General features: G+C 35.2%; 1 protein-coding gene across 4 annotated transcripts in view; it reads right to left on the minus strand.

Moving 5' to 3' along the window:
• Positions 1 to 2,339: 2,339 nt before the first annotated feature.
• The window catches only part of GLRA3 (glycine receptor alpha 3), a 90,781-nt gene continuing 73,102 nt past the window's right edge, over positions 2,340 to 20,018 (minus strand). The window contains exons 7-11 of one of the 4 annotated variants that reach the window (XM_035897809.1): positions 13,384 to 13,598; positions 11,635 to 11,781; positions 6,427 to 6,546; positions 4,046 to 4,048; positions 2,340 to 2,609 (exon numbers count right to left, since the gene is read on the minus strand). In XM_035897809.1, the coding sequence (XP_035753702.1) occupies positions 2,340 to 2,609; positions 4,046 to 4,048; positions 6,427 to 6,546; positions 11,635 to 11,781; positions 13,384 to 13,598 (755 nt within the window). Of the gene's footprint in view, positions 2,610 to 4,045; positions 4,049 to 6,426; positions 6,547 to 11,628; positions 11,782 to 13,383; positions 13,599 to 20,018 lie in introns of all 4 variants that reach the window. The other 3 variants (XM_035897808.1, XM_035897810.1, XM_009642390.2) reach the window with 3 other exon arrangements.

Here is a 20,018-nt window from a genome sequence, read left to right on the forward strand (position 1 = left end):
TGAGAGCATAGATCTTTTCTGTCTTAAAGGGTGAAGAAAGAAATTAGGGCTACTTTTGTTTAGCTCTGCATGACTCAAATTTGTTAATGTGTTCAAAACAAGGTAGTACTACACTTGCAAGAGCAACAGCCTGTTGAATGACTAGGAAAAAGGCAATGTGAAACCAGGTACTCAAGAGTTATGAGCTAGAAAAACTATTCTGACCTGGCCAGCATTTTTTATTACCCCTTCAATTAAGAATTCTTTATTGAATGCAAGTCAGCTATTTTAGAAGAAGAGACATGAACCTGAAAGGTAATGTAATTTTTTATGATTGTGTCTTGATTACATATCCAGTACTTCAAACAGTGCTTAAACAAAATATGGTTGACTTTGCTGATAGCAGAAACAAGTTAACATCCCTTTTCGTATGATACAGCTAATGATAACTTTGAGAGAGATGGATATAACCCAACTGAAATGTCAGCCATTTGTTCATGATACAAGCTCACAAAAGTGAGCACCTTTGTAAGTGAACAGGATTTTTTCTAACACTCTCATAAAGAAATCAGCAAAACCAAGACACAACCTCAGCAAAGAATAATTGTTTAAAGTGAATGGAATGCTTTTCAGATCGCAAATGAAGCAAAAATATTTTTTTAAAAAAATACTGTTTTAAAATAAAGGAGGATTTTACAGCTTCTTTCTGACACAGCTGAACAAAATCTGAGAGCTACTATTTTAGAATCTCTCTAGCTAATCCTTGGGGAAAAACAACAACAAGCCCAACCAAACCCAAGGTTGCTATGTTTATAATCCTCAGTGCAGAGTTACATTGCTTCTGTTACTTCATATGCATATGCCTTTGGCAGTGCACCAGATGTTTGCCTCCAGCTGTATTTTGCTTTTGTATACACATTCTGAGCAACAACAAACAAAAAATTTAAAACATGTTCAAAATAAAAATACTTTGCAATGAGAAACACCCTCTGCTACTGGACTTAAAGTATCTAGTAATTCTAAATGTCAGATTTCTTTATCTTAGCATGCTTTTGTTTTTCAAAAGGCAAGATTGGCAAAAGTAAACACTCTTGCCTACAAGCTTTGCCATAAATGTGATCTATTGTGTTATAATTCAAAGGAGCAACTAATGTGACTTATTTAATCCTAAACAGGGAAAATCTTTCTAAGGGTTTTAATAGTTGTTCTCCTGTTTATTAATGTGAAGTACAATACAAGTAAAAGACCATCCAGATCCTTTTTCATGTTTTAGAACTGCATTTTTTTCCAAAGTTGTGAAGTGCTTCTTAACCAGTATATGTCTTATCAATATACTTCAAATAATGAGACAGAAAACTTGATATATTCCTAAATTAAACTTCCTGTATTTATATAACATGTAGGAGGTAAGTGTGCACAAAGACAGCTCTAATCATCCTCCAAATATTTCAGTGAAACAGTTGACTATTCGCTTTTTGTTTTGGTCCAAGATCTCTTTGCATTGAATCAAAATGAATCATTGCAAAATTTTGATGTAGTTTGCCTATCTCAAAAGCTGTATGAGTTTTACCAACTGAGAAAAAAAAAACCTTCAAAAATATAGAAAGTATTAAAAATATTATAAGTTTCAATTATCAGAGTGTGGGTAATAAAAGAAAAAAATCCTTTGCAGGAATCAATACTTTACAAATTTTAATATATTTCCATGTGATATGCAGACTATTAGGCTGTAAATACTTTGTGCTGTCTGAGATTATTTCAACATACACCTTCCAGGGGAACAGTACGATGAAGTACATTGAATAAATTATATAACTTAAATGTGTCAAATGTGCTCATCGCAAAACCACAGGTATGGTCCTTAAGACAAGAAAAAGTCCTTAAAATTGTAATCTCAAATCAGTAATTTGTCATTATCTTGTAAAATTGAAATAAAGGTTACAAATACTAATCTATTCTGTAATACTGTGGGATTTACCTAGGGTATTCTGGAACCATTTTTTAAATTAAAAATATACCAGAATTAAAAAAATGTAAGGAACATCAAACAGTACTGTACAATTATACCACTATGTAACAGTATGTATAAATACTTGGCAGTAAAGCTTCAGTAGAGAGAGATTTACAATGAAAAAGTTGATGTTTAGTTTGACACGGAAAGTTTGCAATAGCAGATGTATCTTCTGCAGGTGTCATTCTTCCATTCCACTGTGACTGGCATTGCAGGCCATGCAGGATCTTTTTTTCCCCCCCTCAATGCTTTTAAGTCTCCCAATCACTCCTCTGATGCACATTTCTAACAGAAAGTCTCCTGTTGAACATGGCATCCAGATCTGTATGTACTGCAAGCCTTAATCTTGTTATTGGTGAATGTCCTCATGCCTGATGATTTTGTAAATTACCCAATAAAAAATATTGAAAATCAGAAAGGCTAATGGGAAACAAGCTCTGGATATTGTGTCTATCTTCTTGGCCCGGTCAATGAATACCTTTCTCATCTCATCAGGGCTTTTTGGTGCAGCTTGAACTGGATTATTTGGCCCCTTTGGTGTCACTCCATCTTTTGCTTGCAGACACGGACCCATTCCATATGCTGTAAAACTAAACTGACTTTCTCTTGCATCATCATCCTGTTGACAAAAATATAAAAAGAAAAAAAAGAGAAAGAAAAAAAGCAAGTATTTTTTATTTACAGAAATCTTACCAGCTGCTAAATAGCAGGTATTACACCATTACCTTTAGTGATTTCTTGACTCCATGGTTTACCTTAACTGGTTGAAATTTCAGCCCTATCAGTATCTGTCAAAAATATTGCAGCAGCTTTACCAAGCACAGAATTTCCCTATTTGTTTACAGAATCTGTAATCTATTTAGAGAAAAGAGAAAACTTAGTAAACTAGAGGTAATCAAGTACACAACTTCTGAGTTGATTTTCCCCATTTACAGTAAATATCTGCAGTCTTCAACTGGGCAAACTTCACAGTGGTCTTTTAGACAACAGCCATTAACTCTGTAGGTTGCTTAATAAAATGGTACCCTGGCCTCTAGAGATACTCATCATACAAGCACTAATGATGTTCACATTAATTATATTGGTGAGAATTCTGCCTATTTGGTGCTTGTATCTTTAGTTAATCTTATCTATATGCCTTACTCTGCTGTTCCCTGTGAATGCATCAGATAAAGAGAATAGTATGTAAAGTGTCTTAGTTTAATAAAGTGAATGAAAGCTAAAGGCCAGATTTTTCTTCTGACTTGTTATTCTGTCAGTTCAGGGTAAAACTGGCAAAGGCATTCTGAATTCAGCGAGCTATAAGAGAAAGTGGGTTTTAATCACGTGGCAAATTAGATGGTCTAAAGATATACATATTTTCATAGCATGCATTTCAAGAATGTGGCTTCTGTCTGGAGACGCATTTTGTACTTCTCTTTACCTGGTTATAGATATTCTCAAGTAATAAAGGAGGTACAAATATAGGCAAATAAATGATACGTGGAATGTGAAGGCAGGGCCAAATTTGCTTCTGAAATATATTCCAGTGTATTCCTTTACTATGCTACTCAAGGATAGAGGTATGATTTTGATGATTTTTTAAATACTGATTTTTAATTCAGGATTTCCTGTTTTTCATTTCTAATTTAGCCTAGTTGCTTTAAAATGCTAGACTTCTATGAAGTATGACAAATTGTTATAAATATGTTATTTCTTAAATAAGTATTTTTGAAAATAATTTCCATAACTGTTAAAAAAAGGATGGAGCAGCAGTCAATTTTCCTTTCATAAGAAAAGTTTTGGTATTTTGAAGCTCTTCCTAGCTTAAATTAAAATAAAAGTGTAAAAAAAAAATATTTACCAAAGCAAGTCAAATAATTAGTGTTTCAATTCAGTAATTCTGAAGTATTTTTCTTTTATTTAAACCTGAATGTAATTTCTCAATGAACACAGTTTAAATTCAAACTTCCAAATTTTTCATTGTGAAAATGCCTGTGACATTTGGCAAATCTGAAGATGTTTTGGAATGAAGAATTAATTCTAAACATATTTAAAGTTTCAATTACGTAGTACTTGCTAGAAGAACCACTGTTAATTACTCTGTTTAAAAAAATCCCAATGATGTTTATTATCAACATATGTTGATTCAGTTATCTACAAAAGAATGCAGATCAATTACTAAGTTTGAAGCGAACTAGTTGGCAATTGGCACAAGCATCCAGCAGAGCTGTAGTTATCACCCAACTGCTGTAGTTATTACCCAACTGTGATACTTTTTCACATATGTAAATTGAATAAACTTAGATACTAAACTATACTTCAAATCTGTATTAGAATTCTCCTATAAAAACAAAAAAATAAAGAAAAATTAACATGAAAGAAAAGGAGGAGGAAAAATCACTGACTACTTCAGTATGGAAATGAATAACAGAAATACAAAATGATAGGATCGTTATTTGATGACGTGATAAAACAAAGATCTAATTACTACAGTAGTGTTCCTCTCCTGACAGAAAAGAATGGGAAATAACATCTTTATAGTAGTTGTATTGCAGAAGAGTTGTAGGGTTGTATTCCAGTTAACAGAAGTTACAAATACATGCACCATGAGAATTTATGCTAAAAGTGCCATTGAAACATCTTCATATGTACAATTCAGGGTTTAAATCTTTTCATGCTCCTCCAGAAAATAATACTTATGATTGCACAGGCTCAAAAAGATAATAAAATAATTGTTCTGAGTAGCAGCTTTCAGTTGGGTATGTTTTCAGGATGAGGCACTATATACTAATACTTTACTGTCTCTGTTCTATGCTTACCTGAATTGAGCGATCCCCTAGAATGGTTTTAAAGGCCAGATCTCTGCATTTTTTTTTGCTTGCAGACATCCTGAATTTAGTCTGCAAGCAGGCTGCTTGCAGATGCGCTCTCTTGTTGAGGAAGTGATGTGAAGGTCCTTCTAGGAGTCCAGCATTTCTGCCCAGTGTCTGTTGGACAGTGATCCGTGAGGGCAGGCAGGATGGTTGGAGCCTGCCAAGTCAGACTAAAGTGCTAGGGGTAATGGATATGCAGGAAAGGGCACCTTCCAGAGCATTGTAACATATCAGCTACCACTATACTTTTTTTCTGGGGTACTAGCTGGAATATCCAAAACATGATTCTGCAAGTTTTCCAGAAATCTAATAATGCAGAAAAATTATTAATTTGACCTCAGATTCATATCTGAGGATGCTTGTGCACAGCAGGAAAGATTCAGTCACTGTTATTATTGATATTAACTTTTGGGTTTTTTTGAATGCATTTTTATAAAATGTCAGTGACATCCCATTTGTTTTTATCAATTGTCTTGGTTACAGCCACTCTTCTTGACGAGAAATATTTCTCATAATGCATGTGTCCAAGTCCACAGCTCTTGAAATCATCTAATGGAAGTACCCTGTATGTCCTAGTTGAGAATCTGGACAGTGAATCTTCCTGGAAAAGTCCTGCATTTTGCTTGAATTTTTTTTCAAATGTAATAAATATAATAAGGAAGCTTTTTTTTTTTTTTTTTTGGTCTTTTGTGCATTTGTTTAGTGCATCATCACTAAAGAAAAGAAAATGAATGACTTCTTATTGATTTTTGATAAAGCTTTTAAAATCTTATTGTGAATGAACTTTAATAAAGGTTTGATATGAATGCGGTTTTCACACATATGGCTTTGGAATTAACAATATTCTGCATACAGCTACATATAAATATTTTATCATCTCTATTAAAATTACTGTAATTAAAGAATGGAAATAAATTTAGATAACAATTTTTATTTAGAAAGTTAGAATACTTTGGAGGCCTGAAGGAAATAATTTCAATTAGTTTATTTTTATTCAGTGTTGTTCTACAAAATACTTAGCTATAAATTATTAGAAAGCTGTCAGTTTCTGTGGCCCTGTGAATACGCTGTTTTCTGCGCATATATTTAATAATATATTTCTCTTGAGGAGTAATTTGCACAAGAACTGCAAATATCTCTACAGCCTTTTGACTGTAGGTTGTGCTAACAGCTTGAAGACTTATTTGAAGCCTTGGCTTTGGTTATTTGAACACTATATTTTTTACTGTTCATTTTTGAGAAGGAAAATGTTATTGAATTGTTTTGCACTACAAACAGCTTAGTTTTAAATGCTGATCTGATAGCAGCTGATTTCTGCTTGAACTGGTATCACTGTTTCTTTGAAGTTGCAGAAAGTAAAATTTTAATACTATGTTTTAATCCAGATTTAAACAGATCAATATGGATTACAAAATTAACAAAACAGGTACCTTTATCAGCATTTCACGTCATCACATACAGGTAGCAATGAAGGTATATGGAGTTCACATGGGAAGACATTATTTCAGACAAAAGGACAGGGCCTCTGTTAATGATTGGATATCACATTATGACAAATGGGACATCTTCTTCATAGTTTACCCTTAAATTTGTACTGTAGATTTGAGGTAAAGTCCCGTCTATAGGTCCTGTGCATCTCAAGCCATTGCTATGCTGCAATGATTCACTGATTTCATTTCCATCAAGAACTCCCTCAAAATACTTTCATCAAAACGGATGGGTTGACCAAAAAGAAAACAAAAGAAAAGAGGTGTGATTACCATTAAAGACAATCTAGTTTGCATGTCTATTTTCCTCACTAAAGATACAGTGATCTTTAGATTTTTGAAAATAGAATTAAAAGATTGACTGTTCCTGAAAACTAAATATATTAAAAGCTAATCTAAAATCAAAGTGTTACTCAGTATATGTACACAGTTAATGTTTTTCCCCATACAGTGTAAATGTAACTCCAAAAAAGCACTGATGATAGGTACGTTTCCATATCCCTGTATGATTCCTAATTCTGTCATTTTTTCCTTTTGTCTTTCAAGACCAAAAGGAGTGTAACTGCAAATGAATAATTAATATTCATTCATTCTGAAGGAATGTTTCCATCACATTAGTAATACGATGTTTGTGAAATAGTTGTGTTCATTGGCCAGATTTCTTTCTCTGTCAGAGACAAAGCGCTATGGATCATATACTGACTGCCAAAGGAAGTCTCAAATTTGGAACCAAAATTCCCCTGTTCTCAGGATTCATTATGCCATCATAATGAAAGTAAATCCTTTTTGAAAAGTGTCCTATACCTATTGTGAAGCCTACTGGAAAACAGCAAGGAGTGGGTTGCATATTATGTTGCAATAACAGTTATTATTTATAAATGTTTTTATAAAACAATCCCAGACAACATTTTTGTTAATTCTACAAAAATTGGATTGGGCCTCTGAAAAGAAATTTGCCTTTCAGTTATTTGGAATCATTGAGTGAGGTCCATACTTACAACCATAAAAACGGTAGCCAGAGGGTGCAGTTATACCTAAGAATTGCCTTTGATGCTGCTGTTACTGTTGTCTGGGAAGGGAGGCTGCAAATGTACTAGACAGTGTAAGAAAGAGGCAGTGACTGTAGGTGGAAAAAGCATAGGGAAAATGGCAAGTATAGATGAGCTTTGGATGCCAAAATTTCTTGATACAGCTCTGTACATAATTACATTTTGTATAACTATAATTTTCCATAAATCTCAGCAACTTTTATTTTGTTTGCCACACCCGTTTACTACGGGTTTTTATCCGAGTTCAGTCATATGCTTTTTAAGAGAGAGATTTCTGTTCTCCTGTGTTTTTAATCAGCATTGAGGAAGAATATCCTATAGTTTTGGTTAAATTGACAAAAGGCTCCAACCTGAGAAAAACTGCAGATTTGTCTGAGGATATGTTTAGAGTTAAAATTACATTAAATTATTTGGACAAAGAGTCTGAAAAATACAGGAGGAGAGTCAGTAGGTGCAAATACAAGGTACTACATTTAGCCAGGAATAATCAACTTCACAAGCATAAGATGGAAAGCGAATGGCTCTGCAGTAGTTCTGGAAAATGACCTGGGATTTATGGAAGGTCACAATCTTGGTCAGTATCATGCTGTTGTTAAAAAGGAAAATGGCAAACTGGTTTGGATAAACAAGTGTGTAACTTGCATGATGTGATCCTTCAGCTGCTCTCAGCTGTTACTGGCTAGGCTTCATGTTGCAAATGCAGTTTTGAGCAATTATATAGACTTATTAGGAGAATTTCCAGGGTAGGAGAATGAGCAAAAAAGATACTGTACCAACTGGGAATATTTAAAGAAAAGAAGACTGAATGGAAATGTGCAAATGGCTACATAAAGGAATGAAGCAGTTTGTTCTCTGTGCCCCTTCTAGACAAGCTGTGAGAGGCCAAAAAAGGCATGAGTAAAAAGCTTTCTAAACCATTGGAATAGACTGCAGGGAAGCTTATGGAATTTTTATGACTGGGATGAATTAGGTGTAACTGATCCTGATTTAGGTCAGGAAAATGAATTTGCTGACCTCCCAAGGGCATTCCAGCACTGAAATTCAATCATCTGACTGTTGCTAGGGTTACTTGGTAAAAGTAAATATTTCTTGCAACAAGCATGTCTTTTTAATTACAAAGAAAATAGACTTCGGAAATTCTTCAGCTGCCCTGTTGCAATTAGATATTCATACATTTTCTCTTCCGTCAACATGTACCTGAAATTAAACATTTCTAAAACCATCTATTTTTGGACACAGCCAAATCACTAGGAATTTTTCAGTAACCTTGCAGATAAAATGTCAGTGCCAAAAAATTCTGTATTCATCGGTTGGAATTCACCTGGTAGAAAAACCTAATCCTAGTAAAATGTACCAAGATGGTAAGCCCATAGGATGAAAAAGTCTAATAATTTACCCTAACTGCTCTAGTTCTGTAATCCATTTAGACACAAATACTGAACAGAATAGCAGTTTTCACTTTGAAATGAAAGAGGATTTAATGTTCAAGAAAGCCCCTCAATTTATTTTAAATGCAGCTTTTTAACCGAACTTCTTTTCGTGTCTTTTGACTTTGTGGTCAAATGAACATTTCTTTATACATTGTAGTTTTAAAAGTCAATACAATCTAATTCCTGAGAGCCAGTGGCTGTTTGACCTCATCTAAAGGGATAACAAACATATACAAAACTTTAGAATCATGAGCTAAAGTAACTGACTTTGAAAAAGACAAAAAAGGAAGGAAACACAAATTAATTTAATTTATGATCCTACGGCCTGCATTTCATGATAGAAATGGTTGTGAATAAATAATAACATTTCTGGTAAGGAACGATAGTTATTAACTGTTTTTTTAATCCATAAAACATAATTTATTATTCTTCTACCAGAGGGTTTAGGATGCAATCCAAAATTTTGAAGATATAAAAATCTCCATGCAGTAACATTTCAAGTCCCTGTATACTTATTGGGCAAGGAATGGTTTAATAAAACATTGAGAAAAAGAGAAGCAATTAGTTGACCTGTCTCTAGAGCTCGAGAAGGTGTATTCTCAAAGGTTAACTCTTACCAGAAGCTCTAACTCTACGTAGAATTAGAGTCAGTCAAGAAACATTCCGTTAAATGAATCTTTTCAGAAAAGTGTCTATTTGTCAAAATCATAAGCTTATATGGGAACAAAGCATTTTTTAGTAAATTTAGGCTGAGAAACCTGCCTCATGATGAAACATACAGATACAGGGAGAAAGGGAAAGGCATATACCCCCGCATATATTTAATACCCTCACCTGGGTATGTTATGAAGAAATACATTGAAATGCATGCCTTCATCCTTCAGAATGTAAGGAGAGTACTTGATATTTTACTATAGACCCTGCAGTCTCTAAGTCTAATCTTCTAATTTTATGAGAACCTAGCAGACAACCTACCTGAAGCTGACCTGACTGTTTGTTGAAGTGTAAAATTAGAATAAGGACTTTTAAGTGTTAATTCAAAATTCCATAATGTCAAGCACTGACCCAGCAAAACACTTAAGTCAATAAGACTATTCATGTGCATACTTTTTTGTTAAGTGGTCTTCTCTTAGAAGGTCTTTGTATATTGTGGATCCCTCCTCACATACCTCTAAACTGAAATTTGATTGATTGTGATTGCTGAAGAAGCATCTTTGATAATATTAACTGTTCCTTTCTAACCCTGTGGTTCTAATAATTGACCTGTATTTAAGGAAGTAAAAAGACATCACTAAAGCTGAATGTGGCGAATTTGCCTGAGATGCAGAAGACACTATAATACATGGTGAAAAAAAGAAAGCACTGAATGTAGTCACATAATATATCACTCACCACAGCTGTTTGTATCTCATACATGACGCATTTGCTCTGCTCACCTGCCCCTGTCTGGTAATCCATCTCTGCCCATCCCATTTCCCCCATTCCAAACCTTTAAGCAGCTTTCAGAGAGCTGCCATATTTCAAAAACAAACACCATGCCACAAAAATGCTGTGTTCCTCCTGTGTGTCTCAGAAAGCATTTTTTCTGCTACTGTCAGTGAAAAGAAAAAAGCTCATTTTTTTCACAGGGACAAATGTTGAAAGCAGGTACATGCAGCCTGAATCATCCTCTAGGCTACAGTACATGAGTTTCTCTCTGCACCTGAAAAAGTCTGGGACTCAACACACAAGAACAGGCAAATGTATGCAAATGTAATTTTCATTTGACTGTCCAGCCTGCCTTTTAACATTGCTAGCAGAGACTGCTTAGGTAGGCTTTACAGCATTACAGATTTTCAATATCTTCTAAGTAAAAGGGAAACAACCTGTAAAACGTCTTCTACTTGTGATGTAAGCAGAAAATTGAGGTAAGTCTTCAAGAACGAAAGGTGGCTGAACTGAGTCATGTTGCTACAGTTAGACCTTCATACACAGTAATATTCCAAATATTCTCATAGTGACTGAAAGCCAGTGGAAAGGCTCTGCAAGCCATCAGTGGTGGGTAGTCATTTAATGAGTAGGTTGGAGAAATATTTACTCTTGGAAAAATCAGAAGAGTTACATATTGTTGTAAGAAATTTTGCTTATTGTTTGATTTAACTGCAGACTTCAGAATTCCAACCTGTAGCCCTAGCTTTTTGACTTTGCACATTGGTAGTAACTTATTTTACTGGTAGTCTAGATAGTTTCAGCTATAAAATAAATATTAATAACCATTGCTGTATTAAAGTTCCTTACTAGTTGTATGAACAAATTACACTAAATTAACGTGACAGAAGGAAAAAACCCCCACTACTCAGCCTTTTAAAGTAAAATGTTTCTTCTTCCACAAATAACATTAATTGAATAAGTATTTTTTGTATTAAAAATATTTACATGAAACACAGCTGTTAGGGCTTTGAACTGAATACTAGAATGAAATTAAGAAACATTATTTGTTAATTCTCAATGTAGTACAAACTGCTAAATTGTGCCAGTAACATTCATCCACAGAAGTATAATCTGACTCTTCTAACAGAGCGAAATTCATGCTTGTGCAGATGGCTCCCACATGGTCCATGCCTCATTTAAATCCCTCTTAATCCCTCTTTCGAGAATTCAAGTTGGATTTATGCAGTGCATAGTCCTTGTAGTGACCCTCTGCCTATAGTGAATTTCATCCTGTGCTGCCATTTTATTTATATTGCCACTTTAAGCTGCAGTATGTTTACCAAATTAACCCCACATCCTGGCATAAATCAATCTCAGACTCTCTTTCAAAGTTGTGAATACTGTTACTTTTACCTTGTTCTTCTTCCTCTTGCGGCGAAATCGCAGAAGTTCTTTATGCTGCCTTGACACAAAGTTTACAGCTGCGTACTCCAAAAGTGCAGAAAATACAAAGAGCAGACACACAGCCATCCAGATGTCAATTGCTTTGACATATGACACCTATGGAGAGTATAGAGCAGAAGACTGAGTATGTTAAAACCACAGATGTGAAGTTTAGTATTTCAAGTCAGGAGGAAATGCATTAACATCTCCATATCCCAACACTACTTCTATCAACCAAAACTTAACATGAAAGCTAGATAATAAGAGGGACAACAATTAAATCTATGAGGTTAAATATTATTTTTAAAAATGTGGTCTTTCACAAAATGTGCTTACTGTTTGTGTCATTAATGGTTCCTTGTGTACAGTGTATTTTATCACAAACCAAATAAACCACAAGAAGCACATACTCTTCCTCCATTTGCCCCACCGCGATCTATGAAGGATACTAAGGAACCAGAGGATAGTTTATTGTGGGCCCAGTGGGAATTCCTGTATTATAATGGATCTGATTTAAAGTTCCTGGAATAGAAGTTAGGTAAAGGAAGGGAGATTGAGAACTCTGATGTGTTCATTCTCTGCTAATATAGGCATGGCAAATCAAAGATAATAGGTTCAAATTAGTCCTGTAATTTTGACACAGTGGAAGTACTGAAAATCAATTACAGAGGAGCTGAACTCACTGCAATCCTTTATTGCCAAGCTCAGCTGCAGGACATGATCTGAAGGCAGGGATAGGAAGGCAGGGCCTGTTCCCTCCCTGTGTGCATATTTACAAGAGCTTTGGCATATAAGCCAACATAGCTAGCTTCAGGCCTCAGAAATGTGACAAAACCAACTGTAGCTCCCTTTGGTAACCTCTTACATTCTTGCTTTTCTCAGTCTTTATAGCATTCAATTTTCTTATCTGTTGATACTACATTTGGATGCATTTGTATCCATATACTTGAGGCGCAAAGCACACTCTCTTCTGTTAAAAGTATCTATTTTATGTAGAAAAAAAATTAATTAGCCAACCTTAAAATACCATTTTAAAACTAATACAAAGTGGACTTTATGTATTGCTATTGTGTACTTTTTATTTCTATTATCTGCCATGGCACGTGAAGATGATCAAGGAATTACCCTTAAAATGAAAATCTTTAAAGCAATGACAAGTCAGGAAACTTAAATAGTTAATCATAGAAATATACTTTAAGCTATTTCCATTGTGTAGTGTACCATTCTTTATAAGATTTTTTGGTGTTATTTAGCTTCACATTTTTCTACATTTTAACATAAATATGTAACTAGTGAGTTAATTCATAATGCACGCAGATTCTGGGAAGGAATATCACTGAGAACAGGTTGGAATTTATGACCTTTAGAAATTCATTTGTATTTGCTAGCACACCATCAGATACTGGGATCTGGAAAAGGACAAACTAGACAATTGTTAACAAGCAGCAGTTACGTAGTACTGAATAACATTGCTTTCGTCCCTTGCTGAGCTTTACGGAATTTAACATATATGTGGTTGGCTAAATAGTTGAGATGAGAGAAATAGAATATATTCGATTGGTGGCTCAAAAATCTCTAAATATTTTAAAGTTATTTATCTCCTTTAGAAGATGCTTAAATGCTAATAATTAAAACACATAATATGAGGTTGACTAAAGGTGTTTATTTGCCACATACCATTATGACTAACGCGGTAGAAACAAAGGAATTTTTGCCTACCTTCGGAAGAGACGCTCGTGAACCTGAGCTTTGTGTTGTCATAGTCAGTACAGTTGTTATGCCTAAAGCCACTCTGGCTGGAGCTGCATCCATATTGATCCAAAATGACACCCAGGAGAGAATGACGATCAAGAGACTCGGTATGTACATCTGGATGAGATAGTAACCCATCTGCCTCTCAAGGTGAAATCGGACTTCAATACATGTAAACTTTCCTTTTTATAAAAAAGAAGTAATATTCAATAAAAATAGAATGTTCTTTACTGTCAACATTTAGTGCATCCTCTAAAGAATTTACATTCTGTCAAATATATTTGTTATCTAATGAAAGATTAATGTTTTGATTTCTCTTCAGTGTTTTTTAATATGTACAGCCCCCATTATAATAGGAGTATCTACTGAAAAGAAATCAGACAGAAAACCTGAAAATTTAAGAATTCAATAATCTCTGGAACTCTTCTTTCCTAATAAAAACAAAGAGATGACTGAAACAAAAACCATTATGACATAGGAAAGTTCCTCTGTGTAGTCACACGTGTTATCCCACTTAGTGTTTGGAAATACTGCTGTATGCAAAAAGAAGGCTTGCTCTCCCATTGTATAAAATCTCCTTTATCTTTTGGTTCAATTTTAAACTTAAATTTATTTTTTTTAATCCAATGAATTTGGGAAAAGTATAGTAATATCAGTGTGGGTAATCAATTGGAGATTCTGCTAAATCTCTTCCTTTATCCCCATTCAGATTGTTCCAGGTCAAAAGTACGATGACTGAGATTCAAACAGAAATTAGGGATTTGAGATTAGGCAACTTTAGGAAGCTGATTAAATGGCCTAATTTTTCCAGATACTGAACATCAAGCAACTTCCACTAATTTAACAAAACCAGAAAAAAAAAAAATCTATTGTTTGCTCATACCGTTTTTTCCCCTATCCAGATTAGGGTTTTTTTACCCTGTAAACTAGATTATCTCACAGATCTTGACTTGGTCTCATTAGGTTTTGTAATTCTGCTCAGTGCTCATATTAGTCACATGGTGCTGAAGGCAATGTGGTAACTATAAATAACATGAAACAGTTTCTCACAGCAAGAAGTATACAGACTTCTTCCTTATTTGAATGAAAACATTTCCTAATTCTAAACTTAACATGGAAATTAGTTATTTATTTCTTAAGTGATATGAAGGTTTTTTGTTTTCCAGTATTTTTGATAGGTATTTTGCTGATCCATTTTTATTTGCCAAAATGCCATTTTATAGCAAATTGTTGCACATTAATAGTGCTTTAATATTTATCATATTGTCAGAATTTATGTAATGGACTTATTTATGAGCTTATCCTATACAAATTTAATATATTGTGCATTATGCTGTGACAACAGCGTTGGGCACACCGAAATGAGTTTCAGATAAAATGAAACTGTAAAGTTTTTATTCTAGGCACATTAAGTGCTTGGAAATATATTCTGAACTTCATTATTTTAATAATAGTTCTCTTAACAAGCCATTAGTTCTTTCTGTGATCTCATGTAAATGTGATTGTATGAATTTTTTATTCTACTGAGGAACTCAAAAAACCCATACTTAGAAAGACGATAGTTATGATGTTCAGTTTTAAAATTACATGATATATCTCAGGAGGTTTACATCTGCCAGCTCAGTTATTAGTTCCATTCCTAATTGCCAGTGTTTACTGAATCCTATCTACGCTCCTGAAACCTGTGTCCCAAATCCTGGCTCAACCATCTGCTGCCCCAGCTTCAAAACTGATTTCTGCTTCAATCAAGGAATTAAGTCTTGGTTTAACAAAATGAATGGGAATTTTGGTGTTTTCATTAGAAAAGGCCAGGATTTCCCCCTACATTTCTCTTCCAGGATCTTCAAAAGGATGTCTGCATGATACATTCTTTTGCTTAGCAGTTCAGTACAGCCTACGTAACTAGAAGGTGTGCTCTGACTGGCCTTTTTCTGAATCATATTCCTACTTCAAGCTGGTCCTTACCCTGAACATTTCTTTTTTGCGACTTTTTTTTTGTTAATTCAGCAGCCTTGGACAGCAGTGTACGTCACAGTAAATCATGGCGGTAAGGAGAGACAGAAATGCGTCAACGAGATCTAGGTCTCTTGAAAAACCATTTCGTTTGGCATCACACCAGCAAGAATTACAGTTCAACATGCAATATTTTCTTCGTATAGGGTCCTATATTCTTCTTTCAAAACAAATTAGAAAAAAATCTAAGGAACATCAGAATGGGTAACATATGCATAGTTGGAGTGTCAACAAACATTGGCTTGTACATTGTTTTTTTTCTCCAGAGAAAGGTGGGATAAGAGATCTGAGTCTCTTTCCTGAGTACTCAAGTGGACTTGAATTATTACAGAGGTCTCATTGTAAAAATACTGTTCTAAACAAGAAGCAATAAGTAATATATTAGCTCTGTTGTAGTTATTTTTATGTAGTTGCAAGTTTGCCAGGTTTGTCTGAACTAAGGAGAGAGAGAGGAATAGCTGTGGACAACAGAACACTAATAAAATGAGATTCTGAATGAAAGGAGTGCAAATGGGTTATATTGTAACCACAGAAAAGGAGATAAAAGAGATGAGATTATGAAGAGGCCAGAATTAGAACAGAGTGATGTGTCAGAGGAATTCTACTATATGATTTTTTTGCTTGCTTTCTGTTTCTGTAAACATCATTGGTCAAGGTAAAAAAAAAAAAAAAAAGAAAAAAAGAAAAAAAGTTAAGTGTGTCTCAAAGTGGAAAAATGTCTTTGCTTAACTTCACAGAATGTGTGATTTAGACTCCTGCCTTTGTCTTAAGCCCAGTGAGTTTATGGACATGCCAGTCCACTGCTTCCCAGTCAAGACCACTGTGTTCCTCATCTGCTCTGTTCCAGTGCAGCACTGAAAAAATAACTTAATATGTGGCAACTCCCCAGGGAGGCTGGCGGCTACCCAGGCAGACACTTCTCTCTCTTAGTCCACTGCTACCAGTGGAAGTCAGCAGAGCAGTAAGGCAGCAGCTAGAAGTTAGTCTCTGCACTGCAGGTGCAGCAGTTGTTGCTCTAAGTGTGACAGGGTTGATGTTAGTTTTTGCCCTTACTGGCTGAGATCAGAACCACCTGCATAAACTTGGCTAATGAGGCAGAATGGAAAATACCCCATTTGCACTAGCAGATGTGAGCTTCAGATAGCAGATGTGTTGTTGTTTCCCAGCTGAAGCCAGAATCTAGCTGTTGGCCCCCTTTCTCTTCTTATATTTCATTTTGAATTCACAGTCAGGTTAGCTGTGGTTTAATCTATTTGACTGGATGCTTGAATGGACTAGAAGAGATGTGCCCATGGAGTCATCTCAGCTGTAGAAGGAGATAGACAAGCAGCTAAGAACATTGTTCTAATAATTCATTCACAGTAAGGTAAGGTAAACTCTTGTTCACTCTGATATGCACTGTAAATGTCTCAGAGAGTGGCTATGAGGAGTATATAAAATCTTTGTGGTATTGTGGTTTTGTTGAAGCTGAGTAACAAATTAAGGCATGATGCTAGTTTCAGACCAGAGCTAAATATAAATGTGTTCACAATCCATGCAATGGACAGATTTTTGTAATGCAAAAGAAAGAACAGCTATTGAGGGCTTCTTAAAGGATAAGCATTTTTCCCTGAAACGGAGCTGAATGCTGTACCTATGTGTATGAAGTGAATATACTGGTATAAAAGCACATGGTGGTGCATTTTTCTCTCTTACATGTGTTCTTTAGTAACAATGTCAGATCTGCTGGGCTGGCATGATTTTGACACAATGTCCACACTGAAACCAATATTATGAAAAATGAAAAAACAGTATTATGAAAAATGTATATTCCGGTCAGAGTACAGATTTTTCTTTCCCCCAGAAAGTATAAGTGTCTTTTCTTGTGAGTCAGAGTCTAGGTCACATATTTGCTGCTGCAGCCAACAGCGAGTAACCTGAGAAGAGCAACTTCCTAGCTTAGCACACCTTCATACAGTCTCCTTGGACCATGGCAGGTGCTGTTTAAGCAGTGGGTTAGGCAGGCAGCAGTGTGCCTGTGTGATTAAAAGGCACTGCCAGCACTGTGTGATGTATAAGGGATATCAAGCGTATGTAGTAACTTTCAGGCCATGAGGTGTCCTTCTTTTCAGTTTCATCTGCCTGAAACTGCTCCAGAGGGAGTAGTTGGTAGAACTTGAATATATTTGTCCCTTTTTAGCAACTCTTAAGATATCCCTTGGGGGAAGCTCTTACTGTACCCTTACAATGTTGTGGTCATGTCTGCAATTCCCAGGAAGGCTGAGTAGCTGTTTCTGAAATTACATAAAAAGTTTTCATAATGGAAAATCACCTTAGGAAACTGAGCCAAGGAAATAGTGTGCCTGAGAAATAATTAGTAATAATAATTATTAAATCACCAAGAACTAAAAAATTAATAACATAATAAAATATAAAATTAATAAGTATTTAAAAAAAGAAAGTAACTAAACATGTAGAGATTCAACTCTTAATCCATGCAGAATGAAGAGAGATCTGCTGGAGGTCCTGGTTCTTGATACTACTTTAGATACTAGTAAGCCATAGTGGGCTTTCCTTATAAGAAAAAACATTGATAATGTTAATATCTGATCTACTGTGAAAGGTTTTATGGATGTAGAGAGGACTGTGGCCTAAGCTTAATGAAATTACATTAAACTCTTTACTTAAAATAAGAATTTTATACTTGCTGAATAGACAAAGTTTCAAAGCTTATGGAGCCCTGAAGACTATAAGTCTTATATCTGGGAAGTAGATATTTTATATTCTGATTCCAACACATGTGACAGTATGGATGTAGACTACACAATTCTGTTTTTACCAGTGACTGATGACCAACAAACAGCCAGCCCAAGGGCTAGAGTATTGCTAGCTATGGAGATTTGGTAACAGAGTTCTGGGGCAATTGAACTGTGATGATGGTCCTCTCCTCTAGCACTGCATTTACCCCCCTTGAAAAACAGCTAGAGACAGAGGTTTAGGTAATGAGAAACAGCAGGAAAGGAGAAAGGGGGAGTGAGACTTCTTCAGTGGCTAGGGTATGCTCAGCCTAAATGGCTGACTTAGATTTAGATCCCTTAATATAATATAGAGCTTCTCTCATTTGTCTGTCTTCTGGAAATCCCTTTCTTAAGCAGTTCAATTCCTCTACTCCTGAGCATTCAAGATCAATCTGAGCTTGAAAATTGTGTTAGACAGAGTATTTATTTCTAGGTGCTATTCTGAACCATTTGTTTACCATTATTAGACTTGAAAAAATCACAATCCATTTTATGCGGAAAGATAACATATTGCAAAAGCCAGATGACACGCTTTTCTCTACAGATAGAAAAGTAAAGACAGGCCTCTTCTAAAAGCAGAAGTTAAAGACTCTTCTTCTAAGACAAAATAACAGGTGGACTTAAGAAACAAGGAGACAGGAGAAAGGAACAGAAAATGTAGTGCAGATTACTGTGGTGAATAGTCACACTAATTGACTAATTAACATTTGCTATCTCATAAGTGTCATTGAAGAGATTAATTAAAGTAGATGGATAAAAAGCTAGTTTTATTGAGATATCTAGATAAAACCAAGTTTTATCTAGATTAGCTAGACAAAATCATAGTTACCTGATGCTAGTGTGCAATTCTGGATATATGGTTTTGGTCCTATAGTCTTTGCACATAAGTTGCCCTGCAGATTGGTTTTACAGGTGGGGAACCTGAAAGCACTTTATATGGATCAAGTAGAATGTCTAAGACAGTGTTTATTTGAAGAAAAAAAAAAAAAATCTTGGGGACCCCCCCTACCACATAAACACCCTGCAAGACCTAGCTGGGTCTCTGCTTCTAGCTTCAAAAGAGAAACAGTACACATTAAAATATATTTCTAATGTACTGTGATAATGGTCTTAGAGAGAGGATCAGAACAAATTGTAGCTGAGTAGCTGCAATTCTCAAGACACTGTTTGGTTGAATAATCAGAGTTTGTAGCAGGGGTAGAGAGGGGAGACTCTCATAGCCACATAAATAGCAAGGACATCTAGATGTAATGTCTCTAGGATAGCTGATGAATTCTTATCCGGTTAATCTTTAAGGTAGAATGTTTAACTTCCGATAAGTGCAGGGGTTGACAATTGAGGTCTCTTCTGCAGAGAAAAATGCCCTGTTTGAGTCTAGGCAATGCTTTTTTGTGTGTCTACGGTTGGTTACATCCTCAGCCTCTCATAGATTTTGTTTGTTTTTCAAAGTGCTTATAATTTCTACTTTTTCAGTGAAGGAATGAGCAGCTTCAGAGATTTCATGTCCATAGAATACCTCCTGGGTAGAAAGTACAAACTTTTTTTTCTGAAAAGTGGTCGGTGAAAAAACCCTGATGAGTTAAAAAGCCATGGCTTAAAAGTCACTGCTATAGTCTCAAAAGGAGTGGTTTAGGTGTTTTTCAAAAAAAGCAGAGGTTTGAGCTCTTGTCGGCAGAGTAAAGCATGAAAGCTATTTCTCTTTTACTCACATTCATGTTGGCAGCAAAATGACCTAATATAAGGCATTAAGTCAGTTGAAGGTGGGACCTAGAAGGGGTCTACAGGTTGTTAAGTAACTTGTTTGATCTTAAG

Source organism: Egretta garzetta, unplaced genomic scaffold, assembly GCF_000687185.1.
Source record: "Egretta garzetta isolate BGI_Z169 unplaced genomic scaffold, ASM68718v1 scaffold46, whole genome shotgun sequence".
NCBI lineage: Eukaryota > Metazoa > Chordata > Aves > Pelecaniformes > Ardeidae > Egretta > Egretta garzetta.